The following is a 26,407-nucleotide window of genomic DNA, read 5'->3' on the forward strand; positions in this document are numbered from 1 at the left end:
CGCAAGGTCCGCTTTACAAGAGGCAAACAATAAAAACTCAATTTCAGGGCCGTGGTGAGGTGCACAAAACAGCAATTAGGCCCACTTCAAGTGTTGGGAATCGATAGAACGCAGAGCCTGCCAATGCGAGTATAACAGTTAATTTGTGAATACACAGGAAAGAATGAGCTCAAGTGAGGGGGAGGTGGGGGGGGGGGTGGCGGTCTGCACAGGGAGCTGTCAATAATACGAAGGCCACCGTCATATATATTGCTAACTAATTAATACCGTAGGGGAAAAGAGCTTAAAGGCTTCGGAATTCCGGCATTCTCATAGACAGCCATGATAGAATTGATTTTCACATATCTGCACAAAACAGATCAATGTATTGCGGCTAATTTTTGTGAAATTGAGCACTTGGAAAAGGGAACCTAGGAGATTACAGTAGACAGTCAGTCTGGAAAGTTCTGTTTTGTTTTGTTTTTTCATAAATTTGCAAAGGAAATAACAATTACATGGAAATTGAAAGAACTTAATGATCAGAATTTGCTTTCATAGAAAGTCAGTAATGAAATTGATCAATGAACTCATTACTTCCAAGCCATGTGTTTTCTTCAAAGTAGTACGTCGAGAGGTAAGGTTTTTCAATCAATTCGGTTATGAAGGATCACCCAAACTTAATGAGTTATGCATCATTTCAAAGCTGATTTCCCCTTGACAAGTCAGATCTGAACTTTAAAAATCTAATTTGACAACCTGTTATTTTGTTCTGTGGTGCAAGTCGCCACTTGTATAGTTTCACAATATTTTCTTTAAATAAAAGTGCAATTTTCACATCACTCAGATACACACTGTAACATGTAATAATATAACCTCTTCTTTTAGTATGGCTATGTCTGAAGTGTAGCTGTAATTACTCTAATTATCTCTACCGTCTTTTCTCAGGAGGCTGCTTATGCCCGCAGCTGGGAATCAGAAGGGTGCTATCACATTCTAACATGTGAGCATTTATGATTTAAAATGAAACAATCAATTTTTATGAAATAAAAATCTATTAAATTAAAAGTGGGTAGATTTATAAGCATTGTTCCAACTATGTGGTAAAATAGCGCCCTTGTTGTTTTGCATTTTAACATTTTACTGAATATGGAAATTATTTGATGGTATTAAGACCATAATGTAGAGGAGACTGAGCTTTACCAATAACTTGATACCCCCTAGAGTATGCTAATGCCCTTTTGGTTCTCAGGCAATGATGTATTCAAAATCTACTGTAGATATGAACCTTGCCAATATTTCCTGTAAAATGAAGAATATCTGCATGCATTTCAATTTCACAAGTTTCATGAGAGCCAAGATTCGCAAAGTTAAAATACATGCAAAAATTCTTGTCTGCCCTGTGTGCATTGAATACCAGTCACAATTCACAAAAATTATACACCACGAAAAAGGCCCTCATCTCCAATTCATGCAAATTTCATTGCGCAGAAATATTTTGCTTTACAGTACACTTTTTTTCCCCCAGCATGGTGAAAGTTATTTTGAAAATCTTACAAAGGCACATGTGGCCATCTTTAGATATTGACAGCATTGTTCTGTAGTAATTTTTAAATTCCCTTGGATTATACAAAATGCAATTGAGGAGTTTTGGTTGCAGAACAATTTTAGGAGAATGATATTTACATTTCTTCCAATAAGAGTAAGTTGTGTATGGAAGGTCTTCAGTATAGTAAGAATAAGAACTATCTCTTTACAGGCTTTTATCCATGCAGATGCCAAAGTGGTTATCACAAATGTGGTGCTTTTTGAAACAAGTAAACAACTTTTGGGGGAAAGCTTACACATAGAATAATTTGTGGGATATCAGTCAGGAATTATATTGTAATCCGTGTATACTTCTCGTATGACTTTGAGGTGAAATGTGAAATTAATTTCCCATATATAGTCATATGAGCTCAGCAGGCGTTCACAATTCGAAACCATATCCAGTAATATATGTACGCTGATGTTGGCTCTTCTAATAGAGCTCTTCATAATTCCCGCAGGCAGAGGTTGGTGTGTGTGTGTGTGTAGGGGGGGGGGAGGAAGGGGTCAAACACTTCCAAGTTGTAAAAGAAAACACCGACTTCACCACTCCATTTGTGGCGAGGCAGATGAATGTAAAGTGTGATTTGTCTGTGTCAAGAAAATGCCACCGGGGAATGTGTATTTCAGATTAGACATTTTACGTCAACTCCCTCAGTTACTGATCCTCCGTCATGGACTCACTTTCTCTCTCTCTCTCTTACTATGTGCTGCTCCCAGAGGAGTGTTGATGTTGCCACGGCAACGGGGCATCAATTTTTCAGGTCGTGGCGGGAGGGATGGCTGCCATTCTCCCACAGTTGATGGATTGCACACCGCTAGTGAAATGGCTGAGATGGTTCAATCACAGGAGAGAGAAGTGGGAATTATGTCTTGAATGAATGTATCCAGTGTGACTGAACCTCTTTGGAGTCAAGGGCATAACATCAGATGAATTTTATAATTCCATTTTAACACAGCATGAATATAGCAGCTCATTCTGAACCGAAAAATAAAACGATGATGGCAAACAAATAGAATTAAAAAAAAGGCTGCATTCTCTGCTCCTCACAATGATATTGAATACATTAACACAGAATTTAGATGAACAGCAAATATGGGTTGTTTTGTGGTATCCAAACATATCAAGCACAATATCACAGCCATGGGTGTTGTTGGGGTATTGCAAGTGTGAACAATGCATAGGAAATTCCAATACTGAATCCTTTCACTTTCATATCAAACTGAATGAACCCACTCTGGATTAAAAGCAGTTGCTTGACATTCATAAACAACTCAGGGGCGTTTGTGGCAAAAATAACACGATACAGATCAATTTTTACCACCATTTAGCAACATCCCGGGGAATACAGTCTGTCCCCATGAGATGAAAGTCTTTGGACCATGTACTTTGCCCAAAGCACAATCTGCATTTTCTCATGCACAGCTACAGCAAGCCTTTCACACCTCTATGGCACGTGCGCGTGGTAAATGACTTGGCACCACCTTGGCTAGCCTTCAATGTACAGCTGCATCTTTGCTTGACCGTATTACAACTCCAAGGTGATAAAACTTGACTGAGAAAGGCATTCGTGTTAAGGACACTGGCCTGTTTTGCCCAGTCAGGTGCATTATTGATTGTATCAATCACCTGCTTGTATGTGTACCTTGTCTTTATTAAGGTAACATTTAGCCCAGTGCCAAGGAAAATGTGATCAAGAGTTTTCAATACTGTAAAAAAAGACAATAACATCAGAAATTGTTTTGTAAATAAGCAAATTTAACAGGAGTAGAATAAAGTGAATAATAAAGTACTGGCAGTTTTGCTTCATATAGGGACAAAGTGAAGAAAATGAGAAAGTAATTCAAGCCATTCCCAAACTTTTCGTCTACATTTTTTTTAGGCTTGAAGTTATGATGGAACATTTACTCAAATAAATATTTGTAAGTTTGCAGGATACTGTAAACCCAGAAATGTTTGTGTGTAGTTTAATTTCCCAAATTTTGCAAGAAATTAAAATGCATGTGAAAGTTCTTGTCTGCACTGTAGATGCATTCAATGCCAGTGGCAATCTGCAAAAATTTCATGTTGCAAATATTTTTGGTTTACAGTATACCATTATCTTAATCAGTTGTATGTGCAGTGTAGTATTTGTGGTGGCTACAGCAATGTATACTGTAAAACCATAAAAGTTTGAGTGCATTTTAATTTCTCAAATTTTGCGAGAGCCAAGGTTTGTGAAATTAAAATGCAAGCAAAAGTTCTTGTCTATGCTATAAAATGCATTGAATGTTAGTGACAATTTGCGAAAATTTTAATGCCGCAAAAAAGGCTGTTGGCTGTACTTGGCCAAAGTTTCATGCCGTGAAAATATCTTGCTATACAAAAGTACACTCTTTCTGAAATACATTTACGATCATACTACACCCAATCCATGTTGGTATTAATAGAAAAAAGCCAGATGAAGACTTCTTTCAGGGAGAATTGAGAGGACAGTCGGGAGAGATCTCGCATTTTAATCGAATTCTTAACACCTCACAATCTCTGTCGCCCTCTCCCATGCTCCTTCCCACTTTGCTTGTCGCTCCCGCTAATTCTCTCGTCATCTCCTCGTTTCCACTGCTGTCCCTTGGCATGTGCAAAGTACCCTCTGTGTATACAGATTGAGTATTCAGGGAGTGTATCTGCAGCATGGGGGGGGGGGGGAGGGCTCTTCCCCTTTCACGCTCTTACGAAGCATCTGATATTTACTATACAGCGGGGGAGTAACGGGAGTGTTTTCAATGGGGCATTGGCGAGATACTCTCCCTGATACCAGACACCCGCCAGGGTCTGTACATGAAACATTCAGTGTCACCCTTGGGGATGGGCTTGCTGCATCACTTGTACCGGAGGACATTGCTCCCCAGGCGTTGCCATGGCGATCAGCCAACATCACTTCAACCATCCCCTTACAGTGCATTCTCCTCTTATAAGTCTCATGAGTGCAGTCGTAGCATCTTCCCCGGAGAGGGAGAAGGGGAGAAGTTAGTTTAGGCTTCATTTTCTTGAATGTCGAAAATGCACATATTAGGCAGCATTTGTCATGCTCACTGAATTTGCTGTTGAGTGTCACATGGTTACTTGTTTACATAACAAGATAATCATATGCTATGTGTCGGCTGATGAGATCTCTCTTTGTTGCTTCCCTTATGTGTGAAAAAAAAAAAAACTTTTTCAATGTTTGAGCTGATCAGTGCAAGATATTTGTCCATCTTTTTGTTAAGGAGGACTTAGTATTTTGAAAGGAAAAATAATCAAATTTGTAATAAGGTTATGAAAGTCAAGGTTGAGCATGTGAATCATTGAAAGGAAATTAAATTACCATCAACAGCATTTGAATGATGTAGCAACTGTGTGGTCTCTCTTGTGTGACAAGAGCATAGAAGTGAGTTAAACCCCTCCCCTCACCCCCCCAAAGAATAGACAAATCAATGCTCTGTCTGTATAGAAAAAGAGAAAAAAAAAACCATTGAACAGAATTAGTGATATTATTGCGACGGATAACAACCAAAGTTAGCACTACCCAGCTGGGCAACCTTGTGTCTGTGCAGTTATAACACTCTTAACAGGTTTCCTGTAGTGCATATCTCCTCCTCAGTGTCAAACAGTCACAAGTCTGATAAATATTTGGTAGTTTTATCACCTCTAAAAGATAGTGCCAGACAATTTCTCTTATTAAGTGGGCTTTCCAATCTTTGGCAGCTGTGGCCAAGAAATCAAAAAAAGGTTGTGAGTTTTTACCCACGTTGGTGCATCATTTCCCCGGAAACTTTCCTCTGAAACGCGACGGGAAGGAGAGTTGCAACGCAGCGCTGCTCTGCCCATAGATGCAGTGTCCCCCCAACCCACCGCTTCAATTTGCGGAGGATCGATGGCCCGCTGTAGGTTGATATCGTTCGGGGCGAAAAGCCGCAGGCCTCATGTGGCAGACGGCCCTGTAATTGCTGCGTAACTTGGTTACAAGCTCGGCAACTGAAGATACCTCGGGTGGATTAACCACACTCTCGGAGGCCAAATGGGAGAAAATAAAACTTTGAGAGAAAATGGCTAAAGAAGAGAGAAAGAGAGGCAGAGAGATATACAAATAGGGAGAGAGATAGAGAGAGAGAGAGAGAGAGAAGAGACCCCCTAGATGATTGTGATTTTATATACTTCTCTTGTACATCTTTTTTGTTTCTCTTGTTTGAATCTTCAGAGGTACATAAGTGGGGCACATCAACCATCTAACCATCTCCTTGTTTCTTCTTTTCATTTCCTTGGCTCTTTACTCTTTTTTACGTCCTTCGTATAATCTCTCTGTCATAATGCTCTGGGGTTCAATCCATAATTGTCATTTCCTCGCGGTTTAGAAAAATGAAAAAGCGGAAAGCGTCACGACGATTGCAGCACCTGGAGTGTTCAGTTCGACACTCGTGTTGCCGTGCTCTTGATTGTTTGGCAGCAGCAAACAACTTTCAGTGTGATGGAATAAAAAAAAAAAAACACAAGAGGGAGAAAAAAAAAATAAAACTTTCAATTTCTCCCCGCCAGGCTCATACTAATGTGTGTTTGTATGCAACCAACTAGGGAGCACTTTTCCAGGAAATATTGATTCTTTTCTTGTGTTTGTGATTTGCTAGGAGTAGCACCATGCAAATATTGGATTGTAAGGTCTCCTTAGCAATAAAGAAGTCTTTCACATATTTTTTTTTTCAAGAAAAGACAAACTAAAATTTATGAAACTCGTCAAGTCCCCCAAACCACATTTTGATGGTTTTATGCTGTATTTGTTATACAACACCTTTTACTAATCGTTGTTAGTGTTTCATGGTTAGAAGAAAACTTTGTTGAAAACTTTGTTGTTCATATAAGGTTGTATATTCGGTCACACAACTTTCAAAGCATCTTGCTTTCTGAATCTAACTCTGATTCTTATATTGGCAACGTATTTTACATAATTAAAGTCCTTTTTCTCAGTTAAATCTGTATTTTTGTGGGGGGGGGGGGGGAAGGAGGGTTACATGGAGTTGTACAATTTCTTGGTCCTTTTCTCCAATGCGAGATACGTAGAGAAAGCCAGAGGTGCTAGATTAAAGGCATTATTTACCATTTGAAGGTGAAACAAAAACCAAGCTTTAGTGCTTCAAAATAGTTCTAAAATGTGAGTTAGGGATAGAAACGACCAGTGTAAAAAGGTTGCTGAGTATAATTAATGTTTGGTATTGTTAAATATACAACATGTGAACAATAAGTATAATAAAATTGTTTCTAGACTAAACTGTCTGCAGTTATGGTTTAGTCAGAAAATTGTGATATATCTCCGTATATTTCAGGCTTTATTGCAAAATTTTTATATGGTAGCATGTTTTGTGATACAACTGACCTACACATATATGCATCAAATGAAATAACTCAAATCACTACTCCCAATGGTAAACAGTACCTTTAATGCTGGTAAGGCTATAGTTTCTGCAGCAAAATGCCTCAAGGATTTGATTCATCAAAATCATGCGACATTCTTGATAGTCCTCCAAAGCTGAAATGGGAGGTTACATGACCATGTTGGTGCGAAGTAACCTCCTCCCAAATATTGCACAGTGGTGTGTGTGAATAGGCCATATATTTAAAGACAGTCCTATAAGAAGTGTAGTTTGTAAGCCAACAGTGCTGAATTCAGACCCATTTTATGTATCTAACATTTGAGGTCAATGGATGTTTTCACAGTGCACAAGACAGTGCTAATTGAGTCAAGCTTAAGTTTTTTTTTTTCTTAGGGCAGAATTTAAATAGAGCATGGCTGCAATTTATATAGGATTAACCCTTAATTTATTACAAATTTAGATTGCAATCTGCCAGAAACTAGATCTAGTCTGTAGGATATAATTTGTGAATGTGGATCATTCAGAAATATTACTGATTTGAATCTGTCAAAAAAATTTAATTTTTGAATAATATGTAAAGCACGTGATTATAGAACTTTAATCCTGACTTGCCGTAGGAAAATGGAAAAAAAAAAGAGAGTTGATTTAAGCCATAGTGACAACACATTTAAGCTCACAAGTAGACACTTCCCACATTTCTTGCTCTGTGCAAGGAGAGAGAATAATAGAAAAACAGTCCTTTGTTAGTAAAACGCCTGTGTGTTCTGCCATTTTCCCCCTCAGCCTCAGACGGCATTGTTGTGCTCTAAACCTATTCTGCACTATTTCTCTTCGAGCCAGGTGCGTGTTGGAAATCCATTCAAAACTTTTATTTTTCCAGCTCCCTGGCTTCGGGCACATGGAAATCTCTGGTAGCATGCAGAACTACAAAGCGCAAGATTTTCTACCTGTGAGATGGTATAGAAGCATGTTGCATTGATGCTGAATGACTGCTTAGTAAGGAAAAAAAAAAGAAGTAATTTGAGATTTTCATCAAAAAGTTGGAACGTTTGGAGATTTGGTTGCAGATTGGGATAGGATAGGGGCTGATAATCGGCAAAGAGTATAATAGGTGTAAACATAAGGATGCAAAAGAAATTGCTGCCCTAGTTAGAAGTTCAAATATTTTAGCCCGCTGAGGACGGGCTGATTTTGCTACAACACGCATTACTCATAGACACCTGCCCGAGTATACTCGGGACTCGTCTTCAATGGGTTAAAGATTGGTAAAGTATGGAGCTGAAGGGTAAGATTAACTATATGTTGGACAAAGTGCTAGTAGATGGTCAGAGAAAAATTTGATTAAAACATGACAATACAGGGTATAAGATGAACAGATATAGATTTCTTTTTGACTCAGCTTGATTTTTTTGTTGTTGGGTCAAATCAAGGCTGCAAATAGCTAGAAGCATGTAGAAGAGAAAAATAGACTACCAAAAGGAAGTGATATCTTGGATATTTTTTTCTTTATTTTCACAGGAATATTTTGACAACTAGAAATTTGTTGAATGAGAAAACTGGACAAAGGATGTAGGCAAAATGTATTTTATCTGACGGATTGCCAAAAATTACTTAGGAATGAAAATTTTCACTTTTACTGTACATAGTCAAAATGTAAGAGAGGTGTTGTCCATCTGTTATCACATTGGCTGTAGAAAGAAATGTTTGTAATATTTAAATGAAAAATGAAATGTTAATTATTACCATTGTTATTAATTATAATAACCTAAAGGAAGCAGAAAAAAACTGATAACCTGATATGTTGCGTATGTATAGCATTTGATTCAAAGGAGCAAAGGACTCAATGACATTCCAAACTTCTGTGCCATTTGTTTCAAGTTCCTTTGCAGATCGCATGTTAGGAAATCAGATGTAGCACCAATTAATACAAGACGGGAGAGATAAGGGAAAAGTAATCCTCAGGAAAAATATGTTATGAATTGTCAGGTTTGGAGGGAAAAAATGGGGGGGGGGGTAGATAGAAACAACTTGTAAGCAGCAGAGAACCATTGAATAGGAACAGGATGAGACCTGAACTGGAAAAAAAAAAATGCAGCAGACCGAAATATGATAGCTTCGTCAGACAAGTGCCAGAGCAAGACCTGGCGGGGAGTGTTTGGACAAGATGCGAGTTAATGGAGCGGTAGGCCCGGCTACCGCTGGAGTATTTAGGCTAAACACGGTGTAAGGAGCTTTGCATTTCGTGTTGGGTTCCTCCGGATCGTGTCGCATGGGTTAGGTGAGGAGGCGGTGAAAGGCACGGGCCGCTGGACAAGCCAGCGAGTCTTTTAGAAGGCGTGGAGTGATGCCACGCATCTGTTCTCCCGGTACTGACGATTCTATCACCATATCTCTCCAGCGGTCAGTTTTTTTTTTTTTTTTTTTATCTCCAGGGGTATTGGCAATCCAAGCTACAAATCAGTTTTTTTGTGGAACTTTTGTAATATCGAGGGACTTCAAAAAGTGCAGAGATTTGGGTCACCAAGTTCAAATATATTTCTTGATGACCCTAATGAACAGGAATAAACTTTGGCAGTAAAAAAAAAAAAAATGATGGGTTCAGATCTGAGAGATGGTTTGCATTTTTAAAATTGTTTGAACAATGGATTATCTGATTAAGGAACACAAATGAAACTCACCAATGTCAAGACTTGGAAGTGTTTGATTCATTAAATCGTTTTCCTGAAAGAGTTATCTTTTCTACTTGAAGATCAGAAGCATGTAAATAAAAATTCTTTAGGCCTTTTGGAATTGCCATTCTATTGGCAGTATAAAAACTGAGATGAACCCATTGAGGACGGACTGATTTTGCTACAACACGCATATCCCATAGACACTTGCCCAAGTGTACTCGGGACTCGTCCACAATGGGTTAAGACAAGGGAATTTTGAATGGTTTATGGTCAAAATCTTTACTTTGGGTAAATTCTATTTGATTTCCATTTGATTTCTTTTTTTCTTAGCCTTAGAACTGAGCAGAAAACATACACACACACACACACACACCAGTGTGATTCTTTTTGACACTTGCTTTGTCGGAATCAAAACACCTCCGACATGCTGACGGTCTAATCAGACAAGAAACCTTGGCATATTTTCCAGTGGGGCACGGAGCATTTTGCGTATTAATGATAACCTGAGGCTGAAATGACCCAAATTCAAACGAAATTAACCCTTACAAAGAGAAAAAAAAAATAATGTCTATTTTTCACAGACTTCTCTGAGTTCTTAGATTTCTGTGAGTATTTGTGCTGGTTGGAAGAAATTAGGGGCTGTGAAAGGAATCCATCCTGTCTTGAATTTGTAATAAAAAAAGAGAGCATTTCATGACTGAGAGAAGCCACGTTTTCGACACTTTTAAATGTAGAGAATGAAATTCTTTTGCAGATTGGCAGGACTGTTAAGTGAATGGATGAATGGGCAGACATATTAAAGATATGAATTTAGGATGCAGGAAAAAGCCCTGAAGCATATTGGTGCCAGCATTTTTATTTACTTTTTTTTTGTAAATAGGATATGTAACCACATGACTGTAATCTCTTATTTCTGTTTATTGAAGGAGTGCATTGGCATACACTTACTGAGGAAACTCACCTCACATTGAACTTCAAAATTGTGAATTGATTTCTACTAACTTAATGATTTTCAAAGTTGTTCATGATTTCATAACATTTCATTAACAATTCATTACAGCAGCATGATCTTCCAGGGCCCCATTCCATCAAAGATGTTAGTGTAGCAATTCTTGCTAGAATGTCAACTTCTTGTAGCAACAACCTATCAGGAAGCAGTATTCTTGTTGTTACCATGACACTTGCCATTGCAGCAAGAGTTGCTGTCTCATGTCAACTCTATATGAAATGGGGCCAGAGTTTACACAAATTTTCTGTGACCTCTTCTACCTGCTCCAGGTATTATTTGATATTTCTTCATACTTGGTCTTTTTCCAGGTGAAACGATCGACATCGATGGCGAACCACCGACGACGGACACCCTCATCACCGACGACGAGGACCTCGATGGCCAGGGCAGCGGCTCTGGCGACGGGGTCGATCCCGACGCGGAACTGGATCCCACGACAGGCCCGACCGAACCCATCGAGCAGGCTGGTCTGACGTGCATGGACTGGCCCTGTGAGAATGGTGGTAGCTGCTTCATCCTCGGGGAAACACCCATGTGCAACTGTGCCCTGGGGTGGGAGGGGGCCATGTGTGAACAAGGTAAGGCACATTGCAGTACATATACATACAAATACCAAATATGAGTATGTGCGTGTGTGTGTATGTGTTTTGTTTTTCATGTCAGTTTTGGAAGTTTCCTATTTGATTTTGATAGTATCAATTAAAAAAAAGTGTATGAGTGTATGAACAACTATGCATTTATAAATCAATCCTTTTCTTCCATTTTCTGTGTTATATATATCTGACACCAATTATGCTGCCTTTTCAAGATCCGAAAATGTTGCTTTTTTCAATGTTTTTTTTTTTTTACCTTGGCAGGTTTATCTATGTAGGGAAATTATCTTCTGCCGTAACTCTCTTTTTTATATACAGAACTACTGAAAGGACTTAGAGCTGACATGTAAACGCAGTCAAATTTAGTTGCTGCAATTTTCATTCGCAAAAGATATTTGGAAGCTCACCAGCTTGCTTGAAAATTCATCATCTGCAGAACACAGTGACTATGTAACTTGACCGGCCTTTCCAAGGCCTGCCCCCGTGGGTATATTTTCAGTGAAAATGTCATTTAATGATAATCATTTACCTGGTATGACACCCCCTGCGGGCCCTGTAGCAGGTTTGTCCTGCCTCGTCATGCACTCGCCATGGCAACCAATGTTTATCGACATGGTCACAGAGAAGCCCAGAGGTGTCAAAACATTAGTGCGAGGAAGTATGGAGTGCTGGATCTGTTGTTTTTTTTTCTTGCTCCATGTGGTACTCCCCCCCCCCCCCCTTCTCTCTGCCCCCTATCTCTCTCTCCAATTCTGGTGGCAGATGGGGGGGGGGGCACCGGGGGCCCCCTTTATTGTTGTTAAAATAAAAAGGAAAAAAAAAAAGGAAAGGGGTGCATGCGCCCCCTTTATTTTATTTTTATTTTGCACCCCCCTTTCCGGAATTCCTGGATCCGCCCCTGAACACGGAATCCTGCTTGCAAAACAATAAATATTGTTGTTTCACCACTTGATCTTACCCCCCAACCTTTTAGGGGCTGTGTTTAATTTTTTGGATCATTGAAAGTGCTTCCCAAATCATCGTCTTTGGGCTACCCAGCCTGCCCCGGAGAGGGGAAACAAGTCCAACGTTAGTCTGTTGTGATACTCTGGGGCAAGCAACTCACAGTCTCAAATGCCTAGTTATGATTTTGCAGAAGTTTTGTCTCCCCACATCTTTATATCTCCCCCCCTCTCACTGTATCCTTTTATTATATCCCCTCCCCTTTCTCTGTCTGTATAAAGTTATCTCTCTTTTTTTCCTTTTCTCACTATGTGATTATAAACATGCATATTTGTGTATGCGAGTGTATGTATGTGTTATGTGTGTATAGAACATGTATGTATTGATTTAGGCGTGGCACATATGAATTTTTCTATTCATTTTACAGATATATTCATATATCCCTATACATTCACATTTTTGTATGAAATACTTTTCTCACTGTATATGGACATACATATTTGCAAGTGTGTGCGTGCGTGTGTGAATTAGATTTCTATATCGAGCTCTTGTTTTGTTTTTTGTTTTTTTTCATGGAATATGTGATTTCAGAATTACAGAGAAAAAGAATGCTGGAAGCATTCAGAGAGAGATTGCGTGGCAGGTATTTCTATGAAACAAAAAAGTGATTTATGCATGCCCAACTCGAGGAGATTTGACAGTTCATGTATACCACTGATGATGCGTACGTGCCAATTACCAGGAGGCTGTTCAGTGAGAGTGAGCTTGGGGAAATCCCCGTTGCAATGTTCGGAGTATAACACTCCCGATAGACAGTGGCAAATTGCTTTGTTTAAAGGCTTTATTTACCATTTGCAGCTGAATGAAAAACCGAGATTTAGTGTTTCAAAATAGTTTTGAAATTTGAGTTATAGAAACAAACAATGGAAAAGACAATTGAAAAAGACAAATATTTGTACATTGTAAGTATCAGTCTGCATGGTGAGATGGCTGTAATATAAGTCTTTGCAAATGCAGTAAATGTGATGACATTTATACAATACAAACATAGCTGTTACTGTTTTTCTTTTTCTTTTTGCCTGCTTACTTTGTTAAATATAATAACCCATCATCCAATCAGTGAACACACCTGAGTATTTTTTGATGGTTTTCATAGATGTTAATTTCAATATCAAATAACATCACCAACACTGCCGCCACCTATGCCACCACCATCATAAGAACATGACAACAAATGTCCTAGCCACACTGTTTCTGAAACAAAGCAAAATTTAGTGGTTATGAGGGTAGATTAATATGTCTGTGAAGCACATGCAGTTCTCCCACTGAATCCAGAGTGACTAGAGGAGCAAGAACGGCAAGGAAGTCAAATCGTAAAGGCAGGTGAAGATCGAACGCGATGCGAAGTGCCAATGCCTGCTTGAAGGTGGCATTGCCTGAACAGGTGCAGAGGGAACAGATGGAGGCAGACTCTTTGCCCTTGTGGAAGTGTAAAGGACTTGATTACTTTCATGCATCCTTGTGTGGGGGAAAAAAAGAAAGCGAGACTCATCTTCAGGTTTAAATCATGCGACACTCGCGGACAAGGCCTCTACTGGCTTTAGTATGAAGGCCAATGGCTGTCTGTATGCGCTAGCCTTTATTTTTTTTTTTCCAGCAAGTGATTTCTCCATGTGCTATCTACATTAGATCTGAAAAGAGAAGTGCGCCTTAGAGATTGTCCCATGTTTTCTGTACATGTTGGTTTTTGCCATACTCCTTTGTTTTGATGATGTAATTTTAGTTAAGATAAGTGATTTGCATTAGTACTGAAGATAAGCAAGATTAAACTTCCGTTTTCTTCTATCATGCAATCAGTACAGAGCATTTCAACAGAGGCATGAAAAATATTAAGGATCCTTTGAATCAAGATCTGTTTACACAATGACTGCTATGAGAAAAAGGGGAATCGAACAATCATTGATATTGTGCCTAGTCGGGACTCCAGTATTATCTCTGTTCTACTCGTAGACGCCCTTGATTAGTAGCAATATGTTTTGGTAAATGCCTGTCCAGATGCACACTGACACTTGGATGCCACAGTTAGCGATAAACACATGATGGGCCGCTGGTATCGTGGCACTCGCAGACTAAATTGCACAACTAACCCAGGGGAGAAGGGACCACCGAACAAACGAAACAGAAGACTGACGAAAGTGGCTCACTGCGGAGATATTGAAATCTGGCACCCTGTGACACGTTCAGCGAGCAAATGATTTGGACAAATCGGACCCCCGGCGTGATTGCCACCGAGACTCGCAAATTTCACCCAGAATAGCTCTGCAATCACGAGGTGGGGGGGGGGGGCAATCTGTGATAGATTGGGAAGCGACGAAATGATTCGCATCGGATGTTGTAAGGAGGAAACGTCAATAGTTGACTTTCATCTGACGGAGTGGATATTGAGCAACTCTAAAGAGAGCGGTAAAGGAAAGCTGGTCTGAGCAAATAGTAGTGACAAATGACTTTTTGATGTTTTGGGTTATTTGTCTCACGGGGCTGAGAATCTGTGTATGTGCACGGACGGCAAAACCGAAATGAAATATCTGTGGTTTAGACATATGAGAATGGCATGATGTATGGTATGATCGAGGTTGCTTCATATCTTTTATTTTTGTCATAGCACAAACAAGAGATGAGAAAAATGACCACTTTCAAACCTCAAATATGAATCTTATGACAGATTTTTATTATTTGTTTTTGATGATGTGGCAACTTACGTCGTAGATGAAGGTGTAATTCATTTTGTTTGTAAACTTTGCATCTTACAAGTTATGAAGAAGACCACATGACAACTCTCAAGTTTGAATCTCTTTACAAGTTTGTATTTGCTTTGATGACGTAGGAAAACAAGTTGGCTGATTTGGGTATGTGAGCTCTTTTCACCAATGAAGTTTTCATGCATTCGGTATTCAGCTTTGCTTGATTTGTAAATTCACAGAAGAGTCACATGCAACATTCCTTCTGCCCTCACCAGTGTGACAAAGCTAACAAGATGGCTCCTTCTGAGAAAAAAAAAAATACCCAAGAATACAGTCATGTTGACTTTGATATTTATCTTCATTTGATTCCCCTTGGTTGCATCTGTGAGTTTTGCATGTCTTAAAAATCCAGTTTACCTTTGGGAGCAGTGATTTAAAAAATGTTCAAGATATCACATTTGATGCATATATGGAGGTCTGTTGTATCACAAAACATATCCTACCATATATAATTTTTGCAATAAAGCCTGGTTAATAAGGAGATATCAGTATTTTTCTTAATAAACCATAACTGTAGCCGGTTTAGTCTGGAAACATTTTCATTGTAACTATTGTTCACATTTGTGTATCTAACAATACTTAACATCGATAATATGGATTCAAATTTTTACAGTGGTTGTTTCTATCCCTGACTCACATTTTAGAACTATTTTAAAGCACTAATACTGGGTTGTTGTTTCATCTGCAAATGGTAAATTATGCCTTTAACTGGGACTGGCAGACAGATTTGTATAGATTATGTAGGTCAGTTTGTTTTTGTTTGTTTGTTTGTTTGTTTTTTATTATTAGCTCATAGTTTGTATTTCAATCATTTCCTAAAATATCACATGCACAGTGAAACCAGACCACAAGAATTTCATAAGCAGTATTTTGATAGGAAACTGTTAAGCCAATGCCCCTTCTGTTTTCTGTAAATAAGTTAGCATTTATTTCCATAATGTCACACAAAGTGCTTGTTACAGTCTTGTTATGAAGCTGGCTACACAGACATGTCATTCTTGAGTAATGATGTCACCTGAGGTATTTTAGATGTTTCATTGCATTTTATCACAATTGAGAGTTAAGCTTCCCAGGCAATTCAAAACTAAGCAATTCTCAACACGGCAGCCTCACAGTAAGTGCTAGACAAGACACTTCTGACGTTCTATCTCTGTCTTGCCACATGCGAGTTAATAATTACATAACGAGTGCCCGGGTCTGTAAATTAAATCGTGTGAACACTTGACATGATGTAACCATGTATGCTGTTGTTGTTGCTGTTGGTATGTGTATGATCTTGCATGAGTCAGTGTTGAAGCTTACAGTCTTGCGGTCTGGCATATATCAATCATGCATGCGATGCGTGCGAGATCACATTCATGTGTAGTAACTGTAGACCAGTTTACTAACAGTTCAGAATTTATGTATACATTAAAAGCACTTTTTCCCTACAGCCAGAAAGCTTATACAACATCTTACACAGTACATACAAAGTGCATCTTAACCCATTGAGGATGGACTGATATTGCTACAACATGCATTCATTTCCCATTGAGAACTGCCCGAGTATACTCCAGACTCTTCTTCAACGGGTTAAGTATTAAAATGAATTATTTATGTGTATGTGCAGATGAATGCAGTAGCTTGACCTTGAAGGAAAAATATCTATGAATGTTGAAATAATCTGACCTATTTTGGGATTTTTGTAAGACTTGCTAACCATTCAGATAAAAAGCTGCCCTTCCCCACCACCTCCTCCCCCCTCCCTCCACCGCCATCCATCTAAGGAGCAAGGTATTCATGATGAGTAAGAGTGACGTGACACTGGCGACTCGTTTTCAATCTGCTCCAGACCGTCTCCGGTTTCGCTTTGATCGCGGGATTTGCAATAAACCTCTCCCCCGCCCAAGCTGTAAATAATTAATCCAGGTGCTCTACACCAGAGGCAGTTCCTTTTAATTGCAGCAGCCATGATGCTGGCAGCACTGAGAAGAAGATGAAATAAAAAAGAGTGAATTCTCTTTTGAAAAGGTAGATCCAGCTATGGTAGAGAGTCGTACGAAAGAAATTGCCAATGTCATGCTGCGTGAGAATGAGCGCTCACAACCGGGACTCTGTTCCATCACACATGTATGCCAGCCATAGCCCAGATATAAACAAGATGACATTCCTCTTACTGAGCAGCTTTGAAATGTAATCAAAGTAATGGATATTTCTAGAACGAGGGTGAGCAACGTACTGCCAATTCAGTGCTTTGCATGTTTGTTGAGTTAAATGAGAGGTGTTGACAAACTCGTCCATCTACTTTTTCAGTAGACAGCTCAATTTTGAAAAGTCGCAAATGAGAAGTGAAATTCAGAGGTGCTTGTACAAATGGTGATGTGTTATTGTTAATCTTTAATGAAGTATCTTGGATTTTGTCATGGTAAGGGTTTTACTTCATGTTGTTCAATTAAAATTCATGTATCTTTCCTTATGAAATGGTATAGAATTTCTGCGATCTTTTATGCCAGACCGAATATACCCATTTCTGATTAGGTGTATTAACCGTACATGATTTTTTTTTTGTCCTTCTGGTTAGATCAAATCTATTCTTTAATCTAATTTGTCAAATAACAAATTTGTCAAAACAAAAGTGCTGCCAAATTAGATAGCGGTGTCATGGATTCCTAGCAAAGTTGTTTGGTATTGGTTGAGCTTATATCTCAAGTGGCAGGCGTTGTCGCCATGAATGATGGGCAGGCGAGGGCAGTGTTTACAGTGCTGCAAGTCTTGTGTGCCAATGGGAAGGTTGGATGGGGTGGGGGAGGGGGGTAGAAAGGGGGTATCATCTTTAGCTGGTAAAAGGAAAACAAACTCCATCCCCAACCAACAGTCAAGCTTTTATCGGGATGCAGGCCAGTGGATGGATACGCCACCTGGATGTAACCACGGAAACTGGAGATGCTCACTCCAACGTCCTAATGAGGCATCCTAGACACCACTTCTCCTCCCTGCTCAAACAAAATGTTTGTGCTGTCGTGTAACTGACACCGTCTCCGGCTCTGCACTCTTTGATCCGTCACGTGGCAGATGCTGCTTGGATTGGCACCGTCCCTTATCTGCTTGTATCAATTCGATCAGACACGATAAATATATCTTTCATTCAAAGCAAGTACCAGTATTGATTGTTTAGCCCATATTTGAAAACTTGGGGGGGGGGGGGGGGCATTAAGGGAGGGGGACTTGCATCAAAGCAGTATAGACCGTATTTGGTGTTGAGGCCCAAGGCTCATAAACCGGGTTTTTTTTATAGAATGTAGAATATGGGGTATGGGTTGCCTGAACATCCTCATGCATACGATATAACAATTTCACATAAAAGAAAAAAACATGGATTGAAATAAAATCTGATAAAAATGGCTGCTTTTATGCTCAGGGACAAAATGCGGAAACTAGATTGACAATCTTAATTTTCAGTTAAGACTCACATTGAAAAGGTGTTTCAAGTTTCGTATTCTCTTCTCTCTTTTTTTTTGTCAAAGGTTCATTTTAAAGCTCTTTAACTTTGCTCAATATGGCATTTTTCATATCACCAAATAATCATGTTTTCCAGTATAAAAGGCCTGCTTCTTACCCAGTTATTGAGAAAAAAAAAATGTTAAAGGGATGGTATAGTATTGGTGGAGATGAGAATTGGGCTTTTAACTTTTTGCGAGATACCAAGAAAACACTTATGAAACAGTACAGAGCATACCATTTTAAGAGGAATTCAAAGTTTATTTGATGAAAATCAGGTTTGGAATGACTAAAACATCCAAAAACAAAATAAAACAAAGCGATCGTAATAAAGTATGGGTCCCACACTTATTAGAATCGCTCTGTTTTGGATATCTCAGCCATTTCAAAACTAATTTCATCATTATAAACGTTGAATTCTTCATGGAATTACATGCTCTTTCATATTTCATAAGAGGTTTCTCATTATATCTCACCAAAAAATGTTAGAAGCCTGAAATTAGTCTCAACCAAAACTATAAAATTCCTTTAAAATCAAATTGATTTGACAAACCACTTTGTATTATACACTGTAAAACTGAAAAAATATTGCATATGATATAACAGGAGAGGTGCTGTGCTCTACTCTAACGCTGTTAAGCCATCCTCATAGAGATGTGAAGTTTGTGACAGTTAGGAGTGCTTGCAACATTAAAGACTCTCCATCCACCAAGAGGGGCCATTATGCAGGTTGATGCACACAGAATTATTATATATAGTCTGCACCTACAGCGTGAAAAGTGCATATTCAGAAACTACTTGAGACTGATCTGTATGCACGAGCCTGCACTCTCTCTCTCTACCCCCTTCCCCCTTCTCTCTGCAAGGCATCTCCGGAGTTTGGTGCAACATGCACTCTGCATCTCATGGCAGGTTAATTTGGTGGAAATGCATGTCACCCACAAAAAAAAAAAAAAGAGAGAAGAGAGAAAAAAACAATGTGTACCCCACATCTGCGGCGCCCCCGGCGAAAAATATCCGGCGGAGGAACAATGAAAACAGTGGCAGGAAAGATACTCAGTCTCTCTAAGGTAAGGAAGAAAGACGAGATCAGGAGAAACGGAATGGGGGGGGGGGGGGGGGGGGAGATGGGGGGGGGGGGAGGGAGAAAAGGGAGGTACACGGAGGGGATGAGTTCTGAGCTTTTTATGGACAAGATAGGAAGACGACCAGTCGTAACAAGGAGGTTAAGGGTCTACGAAATGCCCCGCAAGGAAATTCCTTTTTTTACTCTCTCTCTCTCTCTTCTGTCTTTCTTTTTTTTTGGCGGATGACACTTTATGAGGCAAGTGCAGCCCTGACGCCATTGTAGCTAATCCTGTCGGTGGACGTGCCACAATCGGCGTTACAAATTGAATGAATTGCGAAGTGTGAATATCGATGTCAAAGATACCCTTCGTTTTCCCCCTTTTCAAGTGAGTCAGGAGTTTACGTCTGGCGTTATCTGTATCGGGAATTTCCCAGATATGGTAGCCATAGGCTCCCTGTCCTGATAAATGAGTTTGTGTACCTGCAAAGTTTGGCAAATCTTGATCTTTTTTTGCCAGATTTATTTTCAGTTTTCCAGTCTATCTCAGTTCAGTGACATTAATTCCCAGTAAATATCAATATACATATGTACAGATAACAATGCAATTTATTCAAGGCCACTTCCACATATCATCATTCCTATTCAGACAAACGTCCCCCATCCCTCCCCCACCTCCACCCCTACCCCACCCCATCTCCCCCACCCCCCCCCCCCAAAAAAAAAAAAAAAAAAAAATCAGTGGTTGACTGTATGGACATCACAAGGATCATTTTCCCCAGAGGATGTCTTTTTTTCCTACTCTACATCATTTCACCATGGGTCATGTTGACATGAGAGATTCTTGATATCAAGATAAAGACTCTCCTCAGCTTTGTTTCATTTCATTGAAATTGTACCATTTTTTTTGGGGGGGGGGAGGAATGGCAAAGACGGTGATCATGATGGATGGTCACAGTCATTTTACATGGGATGCAGCCATTTATGCACAAACAAGATTTCAATAGCTTCTTTCCTTTGCAGGCTGTATGAGTAGGCCTCGTTCAGGTGGATATGGTAAGAACAGCTAGGCTTTCCACACCCCCAAGCTTCCTGTCTATCCCCCACAAATGCCTAGATGTACTGTATTAGTTGAAATTTTGGCAGTGTGGAAATTTCTACGCATTTCGCGCGGTATGAAACTGGTGCAAAAATAAAAGCAAGCAAATGTATTGCTTGTAATGATTGTATAATTGTAATTTATATTTTTATTCCGCAGAATTAAAAACATGCAAAATTGATCCTACCCATCTGAGCGCAAAAAATTACTCACCGAAACCCCCCCCCCCACACACTTTTACAGTACTAGTTGGTGATGTACAATCTCAATGTCCCAAGGCCCCCCCAAAAAAATTGTTGCATTGGCGTAACCCGCCCGACCCTAAAAATTCCGCCGACCCCATGTTTTTTTATTTTTTTTTTGCTATCGATATCAAATATCTTGTTGATCGCGATCACGATCGCACAAACCCGGAAGTGGAAACGGCTCTGGGGATATCGGATGTACGAGGGAGAGATCTAGCGCCTCGCATAAGCCTTCCTTGATCAGTACGTCATCTGTTTCCAACACGGACACGTACTCTAACAAGATTTATTCAGTGTATACGTAGCATTCAGACTGCGATGTATTGAGCACAGTTTTGCCATAGGTTTCTTGTGTGGAGAACTTACACGAATCTGTATATGTGGGACTGTAATAGAGATCGCCGTGTGCGATGAAAAGATCGTACATATGGGTCAATTTGCATCTATCTTATCTAAGTCAAAATAGTAAAATATGAAGTGAAAACATTCAGGATAGGGATTTCAACATCTTTAAATTCTATGAAGGGGTATAATTCCAGTAATATCGGCCTCATAAATGATTTGTAGAATAGATGAACACGGCACATTCGGTGCAGCAGTTGTAACTGTTTACTGAGCTGAGCACGAGTTTTACACGTAAAATGCAGGTAGCAAAAAAAAAAAAAAAAAAAAAAAAAAAAAAAAAAAAAAATCCGCCCGACCGACCCTATTTGAAAATCTCATGTTACGCCAATGCAACAATTTTTTTTTTTTTTGGCCTGATGCTTGCTAGTGCTTGTTCAAGGGAAGCGGCTTATCTGCAGCTTTGCTCATCTTTGTGATAAATTTTTCATTAAAAAAGATATATAAAACCACCACTGAAATTGATGGCTTTCACTTTTAATCCGGCCTCTCCTGGCGAGCGTCTTAAAACGTCGGGGTCTCTGTGAAGATTCAGACGGCTGAGACGTGGGGGATTCAGATGTTCGTAAATGGGACTGGCTGGAATGTTAGGCATGAATATTTCATCCACCACCTATTACTGTCTTGACAGGTCTTGGAGGTGAAACTGGAAGAACTAATGATACTCAAAAAAAAAAAGAAGGGAAATGGCATGGACTTGATTAACATGCTAATCTTGAGCTGCCGTACCTATTCTGTGGCCAAGGTGATCAAAACTGACATTAGCATATAGATTGAAACGGGGGCTCAGGATTTTGCGAGTGTTGGAAAATGTGTTGGAGCAGGATTGAAATGGAGAGACTAATTTTGAGACAGAGTATAGCAAATGATTCTCTCCCTTGATTGACCCCCCCCCCCCATACAAAACATAAACACATAAAGACACTTGTCAAGGCATTTAATGATTACCTATCCTGATGTCTTTGTATTTGTGTGTGTGTGTGTGTGTGTGTGTTTGTTTGTATGCATGTTTTTTAACCAAAAATTTACCATGGGCTCAATATTGCATACCAGACTGTGGCACACATATGCATCTCACCTCTCCTCCCCCAACCCCCCCCCCCCCTCCGCCCCGCAAAAAAAGGGTATTAATACACCGCATTCACTGTGTCCACATTGCAAAGGCATATCAGAAGATAGCAACATGTCACAACTGTCTATTAAGTGTATGTCTTCTCGTGGCTTGTGTGTTAGTATTCCTGATACTCTTCATATTTGAGTTGATGTACAAATATTCTACAGATAGTTGCTCAATAAAGATTGACAACAAAGATTGCAGGTACAGTAACGACACCCCCCCCCCTTTAAAAATTACATCAGATGAAGTTTCACAAACGGGGGATACCAGAGTCCGTAAGAACAAAACAGGTGGTATAATCTCAAGCGGATCGTCTTAGCTCGGTGATTAAAGTGTAACCTGTCCTCTTCCTACTACACAACAGGGATATCTGTGTCCCTTCGTCCTTCATTTTCTCCTGATATTTCAGACACTCTGTTGAAAACTGTGCCTACTGTCGTTCTTATGAGGCATACCAGGAAATCAATCTGTTTTCAATAAGGCAGAGGAGGGCAGTCTTTAGCACATGTCCATCAATGCTTGAACATTGTTTCAAAAAGGAGGCGGGGCATGATTTCATTCGCACACAAAAGTTGATTTGATTTGCTGCCTGATGTTTCTCCACACATCCACACATGAAGCTTGAAGTTTGAATGTTCAGTATTTGCTTGACAGTTCGTTGAATTGCAAGAAATGAATGTTTTTAGCTTGCATCAATATGTCACCTGATAGGCTTTAAAGAGGCAGATTAAATTTACACTAAAGGAGCACATAGTTAGTAAATGCATGTATCATCAAGAAAGTACATTGATGAGGTTCCATAGGAGGCCAATGTTTAGTCAACACCAAACATATCTATATCGGTACCCTTTGATGTCAGTGAAGTGATTGAATTCTGTTAGTCAGTTTTGAAGGTGACATCCTAACTTTTGAGCTGCATGATTCTCAAATTCCTTCCCCTCCCTAAAAAAAAAAAGGTAAAAAAAAATACAGAATATGATGAAGAATGGGGAAAATAATGTGCTCATGCTGCAGCATCCACACATTCCCCATTTTGGTCCATTAGACAAATTTGATCACAATCTCCCCCCACTTTTCTACTGGTTTTGGCACGTTCCATTGTTGGTTCCCATGGCAACTAAAACAGTGAATCGATTTGTGTAGAAAGACAGAGAGTGTGTGTGTGAGAAAGAGAGAAAATAGGTAGGGGAGGAATGTTGATAAGGGGGAATAAGCATAGATGTCAACATGCAAGATTGTAAACAACAAAATATTCTACAAATATTTTTTGTTGTTGTGTTTTTCAGTGGGTGATAAAAACTTGCTGAGTATTGGGTATATTCATATATGTTTTTTGCTATGTACGTGAAACAATATTAAAACAGAGAAAGTATCTTGTGTCAGCTCCTCTTCCGTAGGTTTTATAGTGAAGGAATGTCAGTGGATGTATCTGTATACTCTGAAGATCATGCAGACAAACATTGCATTAGTCTTTTGTTGTCATGTAGCAGTCTTGGTCTGTATAGACTGCTGTTTCCATACAAATGAATTGTATAGATAAGATTCTGATTAAGGAAATATCCCCCAAAATGTGTTGATAAAACATAGAGTACAGAGACACAACCTGTTATGATGTTTTGTTTGCAGAACCCATTTTTGAAGTGCAGATACACTGTTATACATGTAGGCTTTTGATGGATATTGCATTTCTTTTTTCAAAGCAGACATGTCTACAAACTGAGACATTTTTTCAAAATGTATTTGCAAGGTCATAAACAGTGCTAAAATACAACATTAATCGATGACTGTAGTAGCTGAAGATGCATTTCATCTCGGAATCTATCTTGGCAGTGTGTCCTGATTTTTCCGTCCTGGATTTTGGGGCGCAATCCAGAGGGTAGGTTTAGATGACCTAGTTTAAACAATTTAATGGCACGGCAAACATGTAGTAGCTGTTTATGGCAACACAATTCATTCCAATGTAATGTAGTTTGCTGTCCCAACTTTGTGAATGGTGGCAGACACCCTTCACAAATTGCTTTGAAAGATTTTATGGCGTTCAAAAAGGTCATTCTTTAGGGCTCTGCAGGGATGCTAAAGATTCACCCTTAGTTTTTTTTTTTTTTTTATTTCCACAGAGGTCACTCTGAATGAAAAGGATACCACCAAAATGTTCTTCCAATAGTGTAGGGGGGTAAATGAGGGCATTTGATGAAATATATCCATTCTGGCAACAAAAGCTGGGAGAGTATGGAATACTGAATGTCCATTTAATCCCATTTTATCTTTTTTTAGTAGTAGTAGTCTGTTTTGTCGTTTTTTGTTTGTTTGTTTTTTTGTTGTTGTCTTGGATCTTGTTGAATGTCACAAAGTAGGGAAGTTTCCTTTTCTTTTTTTTTTTTCGCTCCTACTTCTATTGAGGCAGAGTACTTGAGAAGGGTATCCCTTGCCCCAGGGCAGACAAGATACAAAGAATTCAAATCCATTGAAACATAGATCTGGTCTTTCCACGTCATCTACGGACGACGAGGGGGGAGAAAAACCAGTTCCTGGCTTGACTTTTGCCATCCGGGGAAAGGTTGCATTATTTATCTCAGTTGTTTTCTCTATCTTTCTCTGTCCTATCTATACATGTTTCCCGCAATTTTAAAATTCTGTATGATATGTACGAAGAGAGGGCTGTCTTGTACATCCTCGCATGATAAAACACATCAATTTTGAAGGGGTTAGTGGGAGCCCCTGCGTCCAATATGCTGTAAAGAGTGCAGAGAGATTTCTCAAAGACGTGTGTGTCATGCATGGCAAGAGAACCATGTGTTGGAAGATATCTAGTTCTGTGTTGTAACAGCTCTGCATAAATGATACATATTGACAAACTGGTTATACTGCATTGATATCAAAGAGTAAGAAGCACAGAGGTGTCAATTATATGCACACATATAAGATGTGTACATGTAAGTATATGCTTATGTACTTGTATTGCTTTGTGTTTGTGTATAGATAAAACTGGTAGATAGAAAAATACAAGCATACATCTGTATGTATCAATTAAGGAAATAATGATTATGAAGTATGTGACATCATTGATCATTTACTGTCATGGTAATTTTGCATACGGAGAGACTTTGTCAGTGCAAAGTGCATGTAGGCAGATTTTTTTCCCCCTCCCCTTTCATGGACATCTCTCGAGTAGCCAGTGCCAGTCACATAAATTTCTAGTGATACGTACCAGGGCTAATCATGCAGAGTGGCTGCAATAAACACACTTTTTTCATCACGCCAGCAAATGTCTTGCGTAAGATGGGTCTCTCTCTCAAAAGCCAGGCACTGCTCGAAGGGACAGTTTGTACAGACAATCGGGATTTAGAGCTCCATGGGTATGTGAGGATGTTACTTTATTGTTCATAGTGGCACTGCAATGTTATGAACTCATCAGGGTAGCTGCAGTCCAATATATCACATTGTTTTGATTGCATTAGCAAGAAAAAGGAAGGACAGGAAGATTAGGGGCTTTATGGGAGACATTTTCATATGTTTACTTTCTTCAGTATTTCAACATCTTATGTAGATATGTATTGAGATTTCTCATACACTATGCCACTACAACTCTCCTGATTCTGATTATTCCAAAGAGAAAAGCACTCATATCTATAAGTAATATACCAAATCGAACATCCTTTGTCTATTGAGCAAAGCTCTGGTATTTGAAAAAAAAAATTATCCCAATATATCTGTTTTTTATGCGATCCGAGTATCCTCTCGGATCACCCTCTGTATCTTTGTTTTGCTTTTTTTTTCTTCAAATTTTTACCACTGACATTAATTGACTTATGGAGATTTGATTGAGGGGGTATAGAGCTCCCCCAGGTGTCTTTCCCCTCTACCACTAATGATGGTGGTGGTGATGGTGGTGGTTTGTGAGATGTAGACAATCTCTCTCGCCGTGGCAACAGAAGTTGACCCCCATTCTTAATCAGGAGGGCAAGGTAGCTAGCCACTTATCTCAAAATAAACATGGCCCAATTGATTTTGCTCCTGAGTTCCTGCCACCAAGACACAG

At 39.4% G+C, this 26,407-nt stretch overlaps 1 protein-coding gene across 1 annotated transcript in view; it reads left to right on the plus strand.

Annotated features, from left to right (window-relative positions):
* LOC140236740 (pikachurin-like) overlaps window positions 1–26,407 on the plus strand; it is a 151,718-nt gene that overhangs the window by 75,505 nt on the left and 49,806 nt on the right. Inside the window, exon 3 of the mRNA XM_072316667.1 lies at window positions 10,935–11,204. Within this exon, the coding sequence (XP_072172768.1) occupies window positions 10,935–11,204 (270 nt within the window). The remainder of the gene's footprint in view (window positions 1–10,934; window positions 11,205–26,407) is intronic.

This window comes from Diadema setosum, chromosome 13 (genome assembly GCF_964275005.1).
Source record: "Diadema setosum chromosome 13, eeDiaSeto1, whole genome shotgun sequence".
In the NCBI taxonomy this organism is placed as follows: Eukaryota; Metazoa; Echinodermata; class Echinoidea; order Diadematoida; family Diadematidae; genus Diadema; species Diadema setosum.